We start from the raw sequence: 19852 nt of genomic DNA, 5'->3' as shown, positions 1-19852 counted from the left end.
AGCTGAACGCCGTTTGGCTATTCACTGCAGCTCAGTACAGTTGATTTCAGCCGTACATCGGCTAAAATCAGCCATTTTAGCCGATGGCTGCCTGCAGTCAGGCGAATATGCTCTGAGCCGAAGTGCAGAAGCCGTTCAACATTTGGATTGGCTGAGCTGAAGCTCCGGCAGTTTACTCACTGTCGTTCGCCCCTTTAAACTTAAATAAATGTAAAAAAATTAAAATTTAAAAAAAGTTACGAAAATAATAAAGAACATTTTAAAGAAAAGAAAAAAAAAATGTGGGGTCCCCCTCCCAAACAATACCAGACCCTTTAGGTCAGACCTTTAGGTCTGGTAGGAATGGTAGGAGGGACCCCTATAAAAAGATAAAAGAAAAAATGAGGACTTTTTATTTATCTTTTACTTTAACCGTTTAGTGAATGGGTAGGGGTACAAGTTCACTCATTCACAAGGGGAGGGGGAAGGCACATCTGGGTTAATCTAATAAAAGGGTAACCCCTGCCCACACCCCCACAACCAACGCCCCAGAGCTTGTGGGGAAGAGGCCCTTGTCCACATTGGCATGGGGACAATGTGATTTTCCAGGGGGGACCTTGTAAAAGCGCCCTCCCAGTTCCGAGGGCATGTGGCCTGGTATGGCGGGGGCGCTCGCTCGCCCCCCCCCCCTTTCCTGCCCTGCCAGGCCTGTGCTCGGATCAAGGGTCTAGGGGGGACACCAGGTTTTTCCCCCCATTTTTGGGGGTGGGGTTCCTCCTTGAAATTCTTACCAGACCTAAAAGGCCAGGCATGACTTTTGGGGGGAGTCCTTATCACTTTCCGTGAGCTGAAAAGAAGGCACAAACATCCTTACCTTTCTTGTGAAATGTTCTTAGCCTGTAAAGGAAAACTAATGTGGCCACCACATCTAAGGAGTGGTAAGCTGGAATATATACAATGTTTGTTTTTAGGTTTAAATATGCTTTTGTATGTAGTTTAGAATGGGTATGTTACTACCCAAAATGCTATCACACTTTTTTTGCAATTGTTGCTCACTACGCAACCTATAGGACCTCTTATGGGATTATCCTAGTCTAAGAAGCTCTCTCTTGGCAGAAATTGATTTTTTTAAATTGCTGATTCATTATTGTTTACCATTGTAAACAATTATGCTATTTGAGGGGGAGGAAAAAGTGAATATGCACCCAGCTGGAGTAGTGCATATACAAAGTGTACAAAGCAGTGTATGTACATGACGGCTGAAATGTGTGTCATTCCACAGTTGGACCATTGGATGACATGATGACCACATGATGAAAATGTGCTATGCATCATTAAAAGGCAGAGTAGAAATCCACAACTAGTAAAAGTAATTAAATACAGTAGATGTTATTTAATGTATGATGGTATATATCAGGTTATATAATGATATGTGTTAGGAAATAGCAAAGTGCATGGAAGAGTAAACTATATACAGTATAGTGTTAAAGATGTAATTTCCATACCTGAGAGTACATACACATTTTAGAGTCAGGTCTTATGTAATCGAGTAAAGTACACTTAAACCAGTAATCCAGGCTGCTCATTTTTGTAACCCTATATTTTCTTTCAAAAACATTTGTTTTTCAGTCAACACAGGTGCACCAGCTCGCGGAGAACTTCAATGCGACAAGCTCTATGCAGACCGCCATTACAAATAGAAAGCTAATCTTATTGTTTTCTGTCAGTGAGCCTATAGCTACACCATGAACATACTGAATAAAAAGCAATGTCAAAGACTGGACATATCTCTAGGTTTGGAATTACTGTAGTCTAAATAGAAATACATGCAATGTGTGCTCATATAATTAGCTAGTTCAGTATGTTAAATACGAGTACTTATACTCAAAGGTCTAGGGTAATGACGCCATGTTTTGTAATAATATTAAATGAGAATTTCACCCAGCCGTTGTGGCCAAAGAGATTTAAGGTTGAGAATATATTGTAACTGTTTGTGTGGCTGTACTCCATGCAATGACTGCGTTAAATGAAAATACAATGACCTGAGACATGTTTGTTAGCTTTTGTGCATGTTCTGTACATGTTTGGTGTCTTGCCTAAAGACCAACTCCAGCCAAAACTTTTTTTTACAGTAAACTCCCCATTATCCGGCATTCAAGCAACCAAAAATCTCAAGCAGCCAAAAAAACAAAACAATTGAGGACATAATATGTCCTAATTTCTTTTTGCCAGTTGCTTGATAGACATGTGCACACTAAAAAAAATTTGTTAGCAACCAAATTCATTTTGGGTGTGCAATAGCCAGCCTGGTATTGGCTATGGCAATTCGAAATAGCCAATAGCAGAATCTAGCCAGCAGATGAATCGGGCGAGAGAGGGGGGTTGTTGCTTGAGATTTAATAGTAACTCACAACCAGAAACTACAGTTATCCAGCATCTACCAATCCGCCTGTGTACTGGATAACTGGGAATTTACTGTATTTTGTTTGGGACAGGGATCCAAAGAGATAGAACCCATGTTGGTTTTTCATTGTGCTGTGTTTCGGAAATTTCCTGTCTGGACAGGAAATGACGAGAAAGCTTTTCATACAGAAAGAGAGAGAAAGAAAGAGAGAGAAATTTTACCGAATTCTGCTGTTTTGCTGATACTCGCTCCACGGCTCAGAGCGCCAACAATCATGCCACGTTCAAAGGCTGTTAAATCGCGTTGTTTACCCATATCTTCAGAAACAAATCACTTCTACTGTCGTGGTAAACAACCTGCTTCACTATTTATAACGGGCTGGCCCTCTAGCAACTTCAGCGCAAAATTATAGCTAATTTGCCTACAAACGTCAGGTGGTCATAATAATCTGACCACTCAGTGTATATATAAATATATCTACACGACCAGTCACAAGCTTTAGAAAACCTAAATTTTTTCGGTTTTTATTGCATTTTAATGTCTCAATGTACTCTGAAAATAAAGCATTAAACAAATAAACAATTTGGATTGAAATCATTTTTTTTAACAAAATGTAACCTAAATGTTTGACTCATCAAAGTTGCCACCTTGTGCGGATATAACAGCCGAACCTACTTGTGACATTCTTTCTACAATGGAAATCAAATATTGTTCAGAAAGTTCTTCCCAACACTTGCAGTTTCTATAAATGTGTTGCACTTGTAGGTTGCTTTGCTTTCATCCTTCTGTCCAGTCCATCCAAACCAGATCTATGGGGTTTAGGTCTGGAGACTGTGCTAGCCATTCCTTGATTTGAAGCCTATTGCCTTGTTGTTTTTTTCTTCTAAGATAGTTCTGACACAGCCTGGACGTATGTTTTGGGTCATTATATTGCTGTAGGATTAACCCCTGACCAACAAGGCATACACCAGAGAGTATTGCATGGCACTGCAAAATGCTGCGGTAGTAGTTTTGGTTCAGGGTGACACTCACTCTGTGGAAGTCGTTGACTCTGGATCCAGCAAAAGAGCCCCAGAGGATCATACTTAATGCTCCATGTTTGATAGTTTGTGTCACACATCGAGGAAGCATCCTTTTGTCTACTTGATAGCATACAAAAACCCTGCGTGATGAACCAAAGATCCCAAATTTTGATTCATTTGTCCAAAAGACCTTCCAGTCTTCAGTAGTCCACTGGTGGTGCTTCATGGCTCAGGCTAGCCTCTTTTTCTTATCTTGCCATCTAAGAAATGGCTTTCTTACTGCAACTCGACATGTCAAACCTGCAGTTTGAAGTCTTCTCTTCTCAGTTGAAATTGAGACTTAAGGTGCCCATACACCTATCGATTATCGTTCGGAAATCTTCCAACGTGAATGGTCTGTCGTCCGATAATCGATTTGTTGACGGGAACCCAGAGATTTTTTTATTGTACTCTTTGCCAGATTTTCTCGAAGGGTGAGGCTGGAAAAAAAAATTTTTGAAACTCGAAAATCGATAGATTAGTGAAATTTTCGCACGAAAAGAATCGCAACAAGAACACTTGCACATGCACAAACGAAAATCTGTTGTGTCGATCGACGAAGTTCGGTGATCTAGTATTGCTATTGAACAATTTTCACAATCAAAATTGGTCTGTGCATGATGGGGTATTTGAGCGGAAAACGAAGGAGGGTTCGATGATGGCACGTAAAAAAGCTAACGATAATTGCAGAGTGTATGGCCAACTTCACACAGTGTGCTGTGCTTGAAGCTGTTGTCCTGTTAGCTGCCTGACACGCAAGCTGTTGACTCTCAGAAACTTGTCTTCTGATTCTGTTGTGGTTTTGGGTCTGCCAGACCTTTTCCTGTCAGAGTTTCTTGCAGTTTCCAAGTGCCTTTTGATGGTGTAGGAACTACACTATATGTATGTGTACTATGACGAAATCACTTGTAATTAGCCTGCTCGTCCGTCCTCCCTTGCCGCCCCCCCTCCATGGTCAGCCCCCCTCCACAAGATGCCTCTCACCGTTGGCCGCCTCCCTCCCCTCCGGGGTTTTCACGGTCGCAGCCTTCCCATCTTAGCTGTCACAGGAGAGCCAGCACAGTACTGTGCTAGAACTCCTGTATTGGACATGACAGGTTCAATAAAGAGAACCTGTCACCTCTAAATGCTATCACACAGGGGATTGTTAGCTCCTTTGTGATAGCAATAAAGTTAACTGGAAAAAAATTATAAAATAAAAATTGAAAAAAATAAAAACTGATTAAAAGTAAAAAATAATCAAATTAAAAAAGTCTGGCAGGGAGAATCTGGAGCGATGTAAAACACCAGTAACCTTGATCCCTGTGTTGGTAAACGGTTTACGCGTTTTCTGGGGCACGCCCCCTTAATCAGAACCAATGCTTGCCATTTTCCATTGGGGAGGGGGGGTTGGCAGGTTCTGATGAAGGGAGCGTGCCCCAGAAACGCGTAAACCATTTACCAACACAGGGATCGAGGTTTTTGGTGTTTTACATCGCTCCAGATTCTCCCTGCCAGGTGTTCCATCCTCTCACCTTATTCTACTGGTTTTTATTCTACTGAACTGTTGTAAGTACAGCCATAGAGCTGTGTGTTTTTACTATTAAATAACATTTCTACACTACGGAGGCGCTGTTAAGGATACCGGCACAGGTGACCCCACACCTGCGCAGGTACCCACACAGGCAGACCAAACACTTATGACCACACCGGACAGGGCAGAATGTATTATATACAGTTTAATAAACAGAAAAACTAAACAACACCCAAAAGCAAACATAAATAAGTAACATCAACCAGACTACAAGCAGGTAATGGCAACAGGAGGACAAGCAGGTAATGGCAACAGGAGGAAAGGCAGGTAATGGCAACAAGAGGACAAGCAGGTAATGGCAACAGGAGGAAAGGCAGGTAATGTCAACAAGAGGTATCTAGGACTGCAAATGGGTAACCGGGCTCAGGACACAAACAGGGTACAGGACTGGTAACAGGACTCTGGACGGAAAGCAGGGTTCACCGGAACTGGGGACTCAGGGTTCTAGTTTCAGGAAACAGGAAATGATACTGAGCCATCATCCTGACTGCAGGGAGGGTTTAAATATCCTCCCAGGAAGAACCAGGTGATGGCTAAGTACTGGCAGCTGGGAAACACCCGCAGGTGAGCACTGGAGCTGCAGGTCTCAGCTCCTACGCCACCTAGAGGCACTCTGGATCCTAACAGGCGCTCTCTTTTGTTCCTTTTCTCAGAATACATTCAGCCCTGGTGACTAGTCTTTTGCCCTCTGCTTGCCTTTCTTTAGATATAGCTTTAACAGTTTAGATCCTCTTTAAGAATAATGTTTAATTTTGCAAAATATTTCCAAACCACCAGATCAACCTTTGATGTCTAAAGAGCTAAACGCGTTGCGATCATTTATATTCTACATGCAGACTGATTTTAAAGCATCCATATTATCTGACAATTGCACTTCATTATGAGTGCCTTCACAGAAACCAAATTAATGTTCTCTGCATAAAAGTCTATCAGCCAGTTTGTCATGTACGTCCTCTTCTTCAAACGGCCACACTGATTACGTGCTTTGCATAAATTATATTGCCAATTATTGACAAATTATTTGGAATTACCCTGTTCCTTTTCCTGTTTCTCAGTGGCAATTAGTATTGCAAATATCTAACAACAAAACAATTCACAATCTATATAATATATTTCAATCACAAAGTCAAATCTGAAAATATCCATGCTTTTTCTAAAGCATTTCATGTATTTAATGACACTTTTCACAACCAAGAATAGCACATTCATCAGCATAATTCAGCTGTGGAAGGTTATTAAAGAGCAGTTGAGACTACACTCCTGCCTTGTCGCATCTATTGTGTATTAAATTCAGGCTAATCAAATTGCAGATTCCAAGAGTACTGTATTAGTCATCCCCACTCCTTTTAATTTGTTTAATGGCCTCTCCTTTTTTTGTGTGTCTTCTAAATGGCTGTGCATCGCTCAGGCTCACGACATGTAAATAAAGAATGGATTGGGGAACAGTTCTACAAAAAGAATAAAGCGTGCCTCCATTCTAAAGTTACATTTGATGTTGGAGTAATTCATGGGACGTGTACCGCAGGCAGCGGTGCTTATTATTTCTGCTTAACTGTCTACAGACATAGGAGGAGTGGAGGGGGAGGGGAAAGGAGGGGGAAAGAAAAGGAGACTGAATTTACACTTACCGCTTCAAAAGCCCTTTTATACTCGGCCAACTTCTGCTGGCTGAAGATGCAGTATTTTGCCAAAAAGTCGACTAAAAGAGAGCACAAAAAGTATGCAATAACCAATAAAGGAAGCCTTTTTTTTCACTTGTATTTTGTTTTACATAAAGACATCCTTTTGCATCACAGAGTTCATTATGAGGACAGCAATTCAGAATGCAATAGGCAATCACTGCCCCTTTTGGACATACAGTCATTTTCATTTTGGCTTTAAAAGGAGCCTTTTTACCTGGTGGAGGGCATCAAGTCAGTTTAGCTAAAAAGAAGTCCAAAAAAAAAACATGACAAAGATTTCTGGGACATAGTAAATATGTTTTTCTTGTATTCTATTGCAGAATTAGTGCACAATAAAATATAGGGAATAACACTGGCTTTCTGAGGTTGTATAGACAAAAATACGTAGTAGATTAATTGAAGGATAATATAGATGACAACGTAGTGAAAGATCCTCATATGGGTTTCCAAAATCAACAATTGTATTACTGATTCACTATGTTTATACCAGTGAGTCACTGACTTTATTTAAGTGTCTGTGTACATGTTCTTTTGCGTACATCCAAACTGCTTCCCTCCCCATACAGATCAAAGGAAATGCAAAAGAAGTTTGAAGTAGGTTGATGCAATTTAGGAAAAGATTAAGTGTGTTATTCACAACGCTGCCATAGGCAGCCGAGGGAATAATCCAGCCGAAGTGAAGTGAGCCGAACTACGGCTCGGTACGGCTGATTTCAGCTCTTCATTGGCTGAAATCAGCCGTACATCGGCTGCCTTTGGCTGCACTTCGGTCAGCCGAGCAGCATTCAGCTTGGCTATTCTGTTCGGTACCTATGTAGTACCACCGAGCAGAATAGCAAATCAGTGAAAATAGTTTTTAAAAAAAGTTAACAAATATTTAAAAAATTTAATAAAACAGTTACATTAAAAAATGAATAAAGATTTTTTTTTTAAAGAAAAAAAAATTGGGCAGGGCTAGCAGTGACAGCTAGCTCTGCCCAACTGTTTCCTATTGGCCTGCACCTGCTAGCGCCTTCAAGCAGGTCCCGGCCAATGAATAACAACTGGGCGGAGCCAGACATGATGTCACAGCCAGCTCTGCCCAGTTGTTGTTTAATGACAGTTAAGCTTCCACAGGACATTTGGGGATGCTGATCTGTCATTACAAATGGGCGGAGCCAGCTGTGACATTACGGCTGGCTCCACCCAGCTGTCATTTGCGGGCAAAAGGCTGGCCTTCGGCAGGCCGGTCACCCCGCTTCGGCTGTCACTTTGGCTCACTCGAGCCGAAGCAAATGCCGTCGGCTCGGCTTTTCACACATACTAACAGACAAGATTGGGTCCCCAGGGTTAGAAAATAATGCAAATACTTGCATGAAACGAATGAAAATACTTTTTTTTCACATTCTGTGTGCCTCTGTTATGTTCATTTGGGCTATATGTGTCATAGCTTGGAACTGCCCTTTCTCCATGGGTGAACAGTAGCTCAATGCAGTAAAATAAATTTTTATTCTAGAAGATTAACTGCATCACAAGATTAATGCACAAATGTGTTATGTAAAATGTATATACTTGATATATAGGGACTTCTCTACCTGCTGTAAGTGGCTGTTCCCAAGCCATCCTTTGTAGGGAGTGATCAAGTTCAGCGCACCCCAAAACAGGGGCACCAGAATTTTATCTCTGATAGCCTTACAATCTGGCTTTTTTTGCCTGATACAGGTGATGGTTTAATGTTTATGGGACTCCTGCAGACACCTTGAGACCAGCATCATTGGGAGTACTAAGGTTAGAAATTCTTGCCAGATTGTTATTGTTTTTACCTGTTTTTTAACCAGATTGTTATTTTTTTCATGTGCACCGTGATTAGCTACACCCCATTCTCCACCCCCATTCTGAGGAATTGACTTTCAAAAGTTCACTGGTATGGACATTGCAATCCACACTGAGATGTGAGTGACACAGAGGTCAATATGTGTATGAGGTCAGTGAACTATTATGAGTTTAAATGCTGTCTCATCACACACAGCCAAGTATATCACATTTTTTGGTAGGGTTACCTACCTAAAAATGTACCACTCATACTTCTTATCGGTAGACTGACCATATTTCCTAGAGCCAAAAACGGTACATTCGGATGGCAAAAACGGGGCGGTTTTAATATTCCGTATCCATGAAAAATTAAGATGATGCTGTTTTGGATTTGGAGGCAACAAGCCCACTAATCGGAAACTGCACACTGAAAAAAAAAATGTGAGGTGGCAATATTAACCACTGGCGCGTCTATAAGCACGCAGGCGTGCATAGAAACAATGGGCCAAGGGGGTGGTGTGTCTTCGTACGTGACATCAGATGTACCAATATGGCGGCACACTCATACAATGAATTACTATATGCCCGAATAAATAATCATTTGTATATTCGGGTATATAGTAATTTTGATTTGGATGAACTGTCAGTCTCATTAAGGAGACGCACAGACTAAGAAGCGCACTCCTAAGAAGAAAAACGGGACAACATTTCTTTTTTTAAAGAAACTACGGGACAGGGAAAAATGAAGAAAAAACTGCACGGTCCTGTTTATAGTGGGACAAAGTATCAGCCTAGAGCTATACTCCTGAGGATACTATGGCACAATAGGTAAAGGGCTGAGGCATGGTGATTTCTTTTCCACCAGAGTATTTATTAAACTTTCCCTGGATCAGATGAGATTTTAGAAGTGCACAAGAGCTCAGCATCACTGTGCAAGTCTCTAACTGCCACAGAGGAGCACAGACCCAGATGAAATGGCATACAACACTTTATTCATCTAAAATATTCAGAATGCCCTAAATAATACAAGTCAGGGTGCCAAAAGTTGTTTTCTAATATACATGTGCTTATCATTTTCACTGGTCAGTTCAGTAAAATGCAGCATATACAGTATAAGCTAGTAAAATAATGTTCTGTTTTTCCATAAATACTTGCTGTTCACTGACAATTCAACCTGTGTACTGACTGACTGATCTCTTAACTAATAATTAAAAGAAAATAAGTTACCATTATCCATGAACAACTTGGATACTACATTTTTATATTGTCCTTTTCATAATGTCCCTCGGCATAGTCACATGGCCATGGGTCCTGCATTAGACATGATGATGTCAGCAGACCTCCAACCGCTGAAGCTAAGTGAGAAAGAAGTTGCAGGCAGTGGTCTTGGAGCCTGTAGGCGTGGGGACCAGGTAAGTAAAAGTGCTTTACACAATACCCCTAGACGAAAACAAACAGTTAACCCTTGCAGTGCATAGGTAGCCCTACTGCAAGGTTAATTGTTTTTCTTTTTACTGACAGAAACGCGTTATTATTATTATTATCATTATTATTATTATACAGGATGTATATAGTGCCAACAGTTTGCGCAGTGCTTTACAGTATAGGGAAGACATTATAATTACAATACAATTCAAGACAAGATGGTAAGCATCTGATGGGAGCAAACTGTCATATTGTTAGGGTATAGATCTACTATGCTCACTGCATAACTGCCAAAAACCCCAATAGGCTATAATGTTTGGTGCAGGTTTTTGTTTCACCATCACTTAGGAGCAGTAGATATTTTGCAAGCAAAGTTCCATTTTCAACCCTATTTGCATTTTGCCACTTTAGCAGTGTGAAGTCCATCAGCAAACTGATCAAGTAAAATTATACATTCACTATGTTTGTAGTTCATCATTTTAAAGACAAGAAAACAAAGGAGCTTGCACTGTCCAATGTGAATGTCATAATCTAGATTACAACTGCCAATATAGCACAGTCAAAAGGAAATATGGTAAGTTTATTGCAAAATAAGACCATTAAGATTGCTTGAACTTCCTGCTCTGTTTGTTCAGAAATGGGAAGATAGTCATAACTATCATAAAATAAAACGGCTGCTGCAATAAAAATCACTAAGAACACTAACAGAAAAACAAGACTGTTATGAGGTATATAGAACTGTGAGACAATTGTGTATAAGCATGATATATAGGGCAAAATAGTGTTACGATGTGTAACCTAATGGAAATCCCCTGTTTTTGTGGACCTTCCCCATGTAGTAAGATAGAAGGTTTCCCTCCACAATTTCTCACAACAGAGAGCTGTAGTTACACATGTAATCTTGCATGGTGGTGATTCTCAATGAAAACTGCTGTATTTCTTGGTGAAATCCCTTGCATAATGAAAGCATTGGTAAAGCTGAGGAGGCTGGAGGAGGAGAAACCTCAAACAAATATGAAGTCCTTTAACAATTTTCATATGACTCTCTGGGGCCCCATTCACACCAGGGCAGTCGCAGATCGGCGACCATTTTAAAAGGGCGGCTTTGGGTGTTTTTAATTGCATTTCAGAGCTGAAACGTAATAAAAAATGCCCAAAACTGCGCTGAACAGCACGGTTCAATTGAAATATTATGGAAACTGCGCTGATCGGTGCTGCAAAAAAGAGTCAGGGAGCAATTCGGGCGGGAGGCGGTTCGGATCACGTGGAGTCACGTAGTCGCATTAATGGTCCCCATAGCAATGTATTGGATCGTTTATGTTGGCCGAACTGCCCTGGTGTGAACAGGGCCTGAAATGCTAAACCGTAGACATGTGTGGCAGGAAAAAATGTGTTTTGGTTCGCTCCGTTTCTGATATTTTTGTTATTGCGGGATTGGGGATTCGGGTCTGAAAATCAATTTGTTTTCGTCAATTTCGGATGAGTTATACAATATTTACGAACGAACATTCGTTGCAGAAAAGTGATATTTAGAAAAGTGATATTTTTTCTTTTCTTTTTAACTTTTGACAGTCCACAGAAACAAAAAAAAGACAAAAAAAAGTGTGGAGTCCCCCCTAAAATTCCTTAACCAGACCCTTGACCCGAGCATCAGCCTGGCAGAGCAGAAAAGGGGGGGGATAAATGTGCAACCCCCCCCCCCACATCATACCAGGTCACATGCCTTCAACATGGAGAGGGTGCCCTATGTCGATAAGGACAAGGACCTCTTCCCTACAAACCTGGCCCAGTGGTTGTGGGGGTCTGCGGGCAGGGGGGCTTATAGCAATCTGGGTGCCCCCATTCATAAAGGTGGCACCCAGATCCCACCTCCCTTGTGAATGACTAAGGGGTAGTTGTTACCCCTACTCGTTTACCAAATAAACAGTAAGATTGTAAATAAACACACATATCTTTGAACACAGCAGCTAAATGGGAAGGAGGCGGCGGCGGAGCAGTGAAAGCTCCTGCTATGGGCGGGCAGGGGAGGCACTTTATTATCAGCACCATTTTTTTTCTATCGGCGTTACCATTTTAGGACTAAATGTTTCAGCCACCGATAATTCGATGCATCCCTAAGATATATATATATATATATATACAGTATATATATAAGCACACATACACACACACACACACATTGATTCAGTATATCCTTTACTTTATATCTTTCACTTTATATGTGTGTGTGTGTGTGCATAGATAGATAGATAGATAGATAGATAGATAGATAGATAGATAGATAGATAGATTTTTGCTTTTCCTAATAAACATATAATTCACGATAAAGGATCCCCAAAGCACTATGAGTTTTCAAACAAGAGTTATTTTCTCTCAGTCATTCTGTCTCTGACTGGGACTGGAATCAGAGGTTTTTACAAAAAGGTGATAATGAGAAACTGGAAAATGTGAAAAGGAGCCTTTATATATGTGTGTTTGTGTGTGTGTGTAAATTTTAGCTGGCGTTACTATGCTTTGTAAACAACAGACATTTTAAAACATAGACGGTAAAGGGTAACTGGAAAACATGTAGAAAGGAGTGTAAAGCTTCATCTGATGGAAAAATGCATACCGTCATACTTAATAAGCAATATTACATATTGACCTTTTAAAGGAAAAGTATTTAAACATTATAAACATTTTATTCCTATTCTGGACAAATCATTGATTTTTTTTTTGCTTTAAAATCATTGCAACATATGGTAGAAAGTATTAGCAGTTGTGATTAATTGTACTTGTGCACAAGTGCTTTTTAAAATATATTTATATTGTTTATAAAAATGTTAAAAGAAAGGGTTGATAGAAGAAATTAAACAAATGTAAATTTTCGTAATTTTAGCTAAGTCTCAGAAAAAGAATATGTAGCACCCAACAAAGTCACTGAGTATATTTACTCTTCCCTGGGCTTTGCTAATTTACAAGAGTTCATTTTGCTCATGCTTCCATGTAATCCTTTAAAATGATTATATCCTTGGCATTGTGATTAAATACAGGTTGATTGGAATGCACTATTTAATGCATAGGCTCTACAATCTTAACCATGAATCACAGCCTCTGCCAACTTCTGACACTTATCTTTTGCCAGCTATATAACACTGATACTCCATGTTTCTCAAAACTTTATCCATACCACGGGTTTTGTCACTAGCTGTAAATGCCAAAATACAAATACTTAACATGAAAAAAATACTGAAGTGAGCCAAGAAATTTGGCTGTTGTGAAGCAGGTGCATTAGAAACCTGGTAAGATTACTTTAGATGTCAGAGAGTATGCAGGGTAATATGAGCGCGCAGCTCGCAGGTGCTGAAGTTCCTATCAGACATACAAATAAGCAGAAAAATAAGGTATGAAAGGTGGGGGAACACAAATCGTCCATAAAGTACAATAAAAGTGTAACTCCTCCATATACCATTTATAAAACTGAAGTTAAAAATAAGAACAAATAGTAATGTACACCAGAAAAAAAAGGTGATTGAAATGAAAAAGAGTTTAAGGACACTTAGGGGTCTATTCACTAAGCTGCCTTAGGCAGCCGAGTGAATGACCGACCTAAAGCGAAGTGAGCCGAACACTGTTCAGCTATTCACTTCAGGCTGCTACGGCTGATTCCAGCCGTATATCGGCTGAAATCAGCCGTACATCGGGTGGCTTCGCGTGGCTTCAGGTCAGCCGAACATGCTCAGCATGTTCGGCCAACCCGAAGTGCAGAAGGAGTTCGACTCAGCTGATCCAACATCTGGATCGGCTAATCCGAACCTCCAGCAGGCTCGCTTCTGTTCGGTCTATTCTTATAGATGTCGAACAGCAGTGAGTGAATAGCCGAATGCCGCTCATCGGCATTCGGCTCGGCTGTTCTGCTCGGTCCATCTGTGGGACCGAGCAGAACAGAAAAATTGTTAAAGAAGTAGAAAAGAATAAATAGAAAACGATTGTGCGGAGCTAGCAGTGACAGCTAGCTCCGCCCAACTGTTTTCTATTGGCCGGCGGTTCTGCTGCCGTCCAAAAAAAGAAAAAAAACTCTCCTGGGCGCTCCGGGAGTCTCCCGCTCCCGGCCGCCAAGGAGAGAAACACTGCTTTTTTGTTTTTTTTCTTTATTCTGACACGGAGCTGTGTCAGAATAGAAAAAAAAAAAGTTTGGCCATAGGAATGCATTGCTAGATTCCTATTGGCTATTTCAATTTGCAATAGCCAATAGCAAACTAGCTATTGTTCCCACCCTCTGCTGCTGTCAATCAGTAGTGGTGGACCTGATAGAGAACTGCAGCAGAGGGCGGGTGCAATGGTAGTTTGCTATTGGCTATTGCAAATTGAAATAGCCAATAGGAATCTAGCAATGCATTCCTATAGCCAAAATCTTTTTTTATTTTTTTTCCTATTCTGACACGGCTCAGAATAAAACGGTGTCAGAATTAAAAAAAAAGAAAAAGCAGTTTTTCTCTGCTTGTGTCAGGCTCACGTAAATTACACTTGTTGGGGATCACAACTGCGGAAGGGTATTATGCAAAAAGGCTACTCAGGGTTGAGTCTCAGGCGTCACTCGCAATCTGAACGGCGAGTTGGAGACTCGGTCATCACAGCCAAAGCAAAAAGGAACAGTATCAGACAATGGTTATCTACTTCATAACCTGAATACTGACAAAAAGGCACAAACTATATAGAGTCTGATGGTTGCTAAAGGAATCCCAGGACGTGGTTACCACCTAACACTGACAGTCCATACAACAATGAGGATTTGTATTACAGTGAGCTAAGCTCCAATCGGAGCAGTACTTGCGGTTAGTGTCCAGGTTGTTGCAGCGATGAGTTGCAGAGCAGTGGGCATCCAATGCACATCGGGGTGGCAGCAGGTCCAAGGCTTTGTTTGGCACAGGTAGCAGGTTCAGGAGGCAACAGGCGTTCTGACCTCAATTTCGGAACGCTATGTTGCCTCTCTGATGCTCTTAATTAGTGCCTGGGCGAAGGGAGGAGCCGCGGTTCGTAATGCACGACTTCCGCGCTCCAGCGTGGAACGCAGCCGCCGCGTCACGAGTACCTTGAGCGGCTTCCGCGTTCCACAGTGGAACGCAAGGAAGCCGCCGCTGTCACTGGGGAACGCGGTCTGGCAGCGTTACAGTATCCCCCCCCAGAGGGGACACATCAGGGGTCCCCACGTGGAGCAGGGCGCTCAGGGTATCTACGATGGAAGAGACGAGTTAGTCGGGGGGCATGCACATCTCTCGAGTCTTCCCAGGAATCATCCGAGGGACCATACCCTTTCCATCGAATAAGATACTGCAAGGAGGCACCCCTCTTCCGGGAGTCAAGTATCTTGTCGATCTCATATTCAGTCTCTCCCTGAACCTCAACTGGAGGAGCAGGGAGAGGTGTCCTGAGAGGAAGCTGGTTGGGTTTGAAGGGTTTGAGTAGTGACACATGGAAGGAAGGATGGATCTTCCATTCGGGGGGAGAGTGAGGAGTACAGCGTTTTGGTTCAGGATCTTCTCAATGGGGAACGGGCCGATAAACCGTCGTCCCAGTTTCCTTGCGGGTATGTTGAGGCGGAGATTTTTTGTAGACAGCCAAACTTTGTCGCCTATTTGGTACGTAGGTGGAACCGATCGACGGGTATCGTAATGTCTTTTTTGACGTTCTTGAGCAGCTCCTTCTCTCCAATGGGGTAATTCTTTTCCGCCGTACTCAGAGTCCGGGAGTAGTAAGCTACTGGGTGTAGTGGTTCTGAATGGGACGGCTGTTGTGACAGTACTGCTCCTATGGCGAGGTGGGAAGCATCTACTTCTAGCACAAAGTGGAATTCAGGGTTGGGTAATTGAAGAATGGGAGCGGAGGTGTACCTCTGTTTGAGGGTGTCAAAGGCTTCTTGGGCATCGTTGGACCAGGTGTAAGGCACTTAGCCGTGTTAGAGGTTTTACAATCCCTGAAAAGTTTTTTATGAACTTTCTGTAGTAATTTGAGAAACCCAGGAATCTTTGTAGGGCCTTGCGGGTACGTGGAACAGACCATCCTAGAATACAATCGACCTTGGATTGGTCCATCTGGATCCCCTCGGGGGAGATATTGTAGCCCAGAAAGGAAATGGACGGCTGTTCGAATACGCATTTTTCCAGTTTGGCATACAAGGAATGGGCCCGAAGTCGGGTTAGCGCCCACCTGAGGTGTTTTTTATGTTCTGTGGGGTTGTCTGAGTACACGAGGATGTCATCTAGGTATATGACAACACAGACGTCCAACAGGTCTCTGAAGATGTCATTGACAAAATGTTGGAAGGTTGCGGGGGGGTTGCACAACCCAAAAGGCATCACAGTGTACTCAAACAACCCATACCTGGTCTTAAAGGCTGTCTTCCACTCATCCCCTTCTCGCATTCTGATGAGGTTGTAAGCACCTCTAAGGTCTAGTTTAGTATAGATGCGAGACGTTTGTAATCTCTCGATCAATTCGGGTATGAGAGGGAGTGGGTAATGTTTTTTTATGATGATTTTATTAAGTCCGCGGTAATCAGACGAAACTGGTTGCGGAGACTGATGTTATTCCACTCGGTCTCACGCGCTCAACGTTTGAATTCCACGATGTAGTTCTCCACGTGTCTGCGGCCTTGTTTGAGTCCGCGTATGGCGGTTTCTGCTGTCAGTTGTTTGCCTGCGTCCTCATAGAGGAGTGCCATAGCCTCCATGAACCTGGGGAAGGACTCCAGTACTTCGTCCTCTTCCTCTAGATAGGTCTCAGCCCAAGCTCTGGGTTTCCCTTTAGAGAAGGATATAAGGGTAAGCACTTTAATGCGGTCTGTGTGGTATGTGCGAGGCCGCAGGTCAAACATTAGTCTGCAAGAAGTTACAAATTGTCTGAAAGTTTTCCTGTCCCCAGAGAAGGGTTCAGGGGCACAGACCTTAGGTTCAGGACCTTCACGGGGATGCACAGCAGCTGCGTTTTGGTTGATCATTGTGCGCAGCCTCTGGTTCTCGACCTGTAGGTCCTGCATAGAGGTGGCCAGTGTCTCCACCCTTTGGGACAGGGTAACCAGGTGTCTGGCTAGCTCCGCTGGATCCATGTTTTTTGAGGTTCCGAAATTCTGTCAGGCTCACGTAAATTACACTTGTTGGGGATCACAACTGCGGAGGGGTATTATGCAAAAAGGCTACTCAGGGTTGAGTCTCAGGCGTCACTCGCAATCTGAACGGCCAAAGCAAAAAGGAACAGTATCAGACAATGGTTATCTACTTCATAACCTGAATACTGACAAAAAGGCACAAACTATATAGTATCTGATGGTTGCTAAAGGAATCCCAGGACAAGGTTACCACCTAACACTGACAGTCCATACAACAATGAGGATTTATATTGCAGTGAGCTAAGCTCCAATCGGAGCAGTACTTGCGGTTAGTGTCCAGGTTGTTGCAGCGATGAGTTGCAGAGCAGTGGGCATCCAATGCACAGCGGGGTGGCAGCAGGTCCAAGGCTTTGTTTGGCACAGGTAGCAGGTTCAGGAGGCAACAGGCGTTCTGACCTCAATTTCGGAATGCCACGTTGCCTCTCTGATGCTCTTAAATAGTGCCTGGGCGATGGGAGGAGCCGCGGTTCGTAATGCACGACTTCCGCGTTCCAGCGTGGAACGCAGCCGCCGCGTCACGAGTACCTCGAGCGGCTTCTGCGTTTCACAGTAGAACGCAAGGAAGCCGCCGCTGTCACAGGGGAACGCGGTCCGGCGGCATTACAGCTTGGTGGCCGGGAGCGGGAGACTCCCGGAGTGCCAGGGAGAGTTAGGCTGTTTGGAGATCAGTGTCCCATGTTACCTGTTAACCAGGGACGCTGATCTCTCTGCAAGTGGCTGGAGCCAGCCGAAAGATCACGGCTGGCTCCGCCCAGCTGTCAGAAGCAGGCTTCGGCTTTCAGCACGGCTCAGCCAAGCCGTGGCATATGCGTTCGGCTCGACTGAGCCGCTCGGCCACGTTCCGGAGCAGTACGGGCTATAGTGAATAGCATTAGCTTAAACCACCCCCGTGACTGGATTGGAAACTAACTAAAAATTGCTCCTCAGGTGGTACCTGGTTCCCCAGTGGATCTCTAAGGCCCTCCCCTTCCTTCTGTTTCAGGGGTTGTTCAAACTAGGGCACTTTTGCACACGTTTGTTGGGTTTGCCCGCTGGTAACCCATTTTTGATCTAAGATTTTCGGCAAAATATGCTTGGTATTTGGCTTTAATCCATCAAAAAGCCCTCATATTGCTCTTTTTATTCAGAAACCACCAGAAGTCACAGACCACCAATTTAAATTGCTGTTGTATATTTTTACTGCGGCTAGAAAGGTGATTGTGAGATCTTAGAAGACGCCCTCCATCTCCTTTAAGCTGTTTTTTTAATATTATGTCTCAGGTTATGTTTTTCAGAAACTCACAGCGTCCCAGAACGACACCCTGGCTAAGTACTCGAGTGTCTGGGATTGGTGGATCGCTGCCTTTTTTCTGAAGATTTTGATTGCGACGCCATGCACCTTTGATCATTTATCCCCTGCTTCTGTGACGGTGGAGGGGGTGAGAGAGCAGTAGCTTTATGGTGTTTGCCTGTCGTCCTCTCGTGTTGTCCATTGTGTGTTGTTGTTCCCCATGTTTTCCCTTGCTTGTGTTTATATCATTCATGCTGACTGACTTGTTCTTGACACACTTGTTTGAATATACTTTTTCCCCAACATGTGTTCGGTTTCCCCCTTTTTCATTTGCATGTATTTAACACAAAACATTTTCAATAAAGATTTATTGTACACCAAAAAAAAATTGTTTTCAAACCAGCAGTCTCGCTAAAATTAATCCAAATTAAACTTCAAAAAGTGTGCATTACAGAGCAGCAAACAATGCAAAAGTGTGTATGATTCTGGAAAGCTTCTAGAAGCTGAGGCTTTTCCCATTTACAAAATGGAAAACTGGGAGTCTGGGGAAATAAAAAAAAAACAGCATCTACTAGCAGCCCAGGAAGCCCTTACATGTTATCCTCTTGGGAAAAAAATTATTTCCACCCATTTTTGTAAAGTGGCAGCCTTGGCATGCTCAGGCATCAGCAGTGTAAGTGTAAGAAGTAGCCTAAGCTACATATTCCACAAAATGTACCTGACATAGTAAGATATCACTCAGAATTTGGGCCTGACAGGTGGCAGGAGCCCTGGAGTGGCAAAGTACCTAGACCAATTGGCAAAGGTGTACAAGTATTGTAGAGCCCCTCATTTTAGAAATTGTATAGGGGATAACATGGCAGGTAGAAGGAACCTCAGGGTGGCAAAATAACAAGAGTACACAGATGCACAAGTAGCATGAGGCACTCATTCCAAACATTGTCCTAGAGATGGTAGGATTCAGGCTTTAGGCCTGTCAGGTGGCAACAGCCTTCTCCCTCTCAGCCACAGTTAAGAATGAGGAAAGCTGGCAGGAGGCACCCTTTTTGTATGTTTTCCAGCATCTCTGATTGGTCTTGTGGAGGTCAACTTGTTCTCAGAAGCCTTTTTGGAAAACCACCAAAATTAATACTGAAATACTGAATTAGCTTGGGACTGAATTTGTAAAATTTTCCATGTCAATTGTGTTTTATAAGTGCATCCTTTCTTAAATGTTTGTTTGTAAATAAAGATTTTATATACATAGTAAAAAAAAAGAAAACATTTAAACCAAAAAAAACCCTTACTCATTCACAAAGGGGGCGCATCTGGGTGCCCCTGTATTAAAGGGGTACCCCAATGCATAATGCATAAGCCCCCCTGCCCGCAGACCCCCACAACCAATGCCCCAGGGCTTGTGGGGAAGAGGCCCTTGTCCCCATTGGCACAGGGACAAGGTGCTTTTCCAGGGCCCTGTAAAAGCACCCCCCCCCAGTGCCGAGGGCATGTGGCCTGGTATGGCAGGGAGGAAGGGGCGCTCGCTT

At 42.8% G+C, this 19852-nt stretch overlaps 1 protein-coding gene across 1 annotated transcript in view; it reads right to left on the bottom strand.

The window, feature by feature from the left end:
- Positions 1 to 19852, bottom strand: part of LOC108789609 — a 94651-nt gene that overhangs the window by 43955 nt on the left and 30844 nt on the right. The window contains exon 4 of the mRNA XM_018559670.1: positions 6646 to 6716. Coding sequence (XP_018415172.1) covers positions 6646 to 6716 — 71 coding nt within the window. The remainder of the gene's footprint in view (positions 1 to 6645; positions 6717 to 19852) is intronic.

Source organism: Nanorana parkeri, unplaced genomic scaffold (assembly GCF_000935625.1).
Source record: "Nanorana parkeri isolate BGI_ZX_2015 unplaced genomic scaffold, ASM93562v1 scaffold411, whole genome shotgun sequence".
Classification (NCBI taxonomy): Eukaryota; Metazoa; Chordata; class Amphibia; order Anura; family Dicroglossidae; genus Nanorana; species Nanorana parkeri.
The sequence above is the reverse complement of the archived record's forward strand: the minus strand, read 5'-3'. Positions and strand labels throughout refer to the sequence as shown.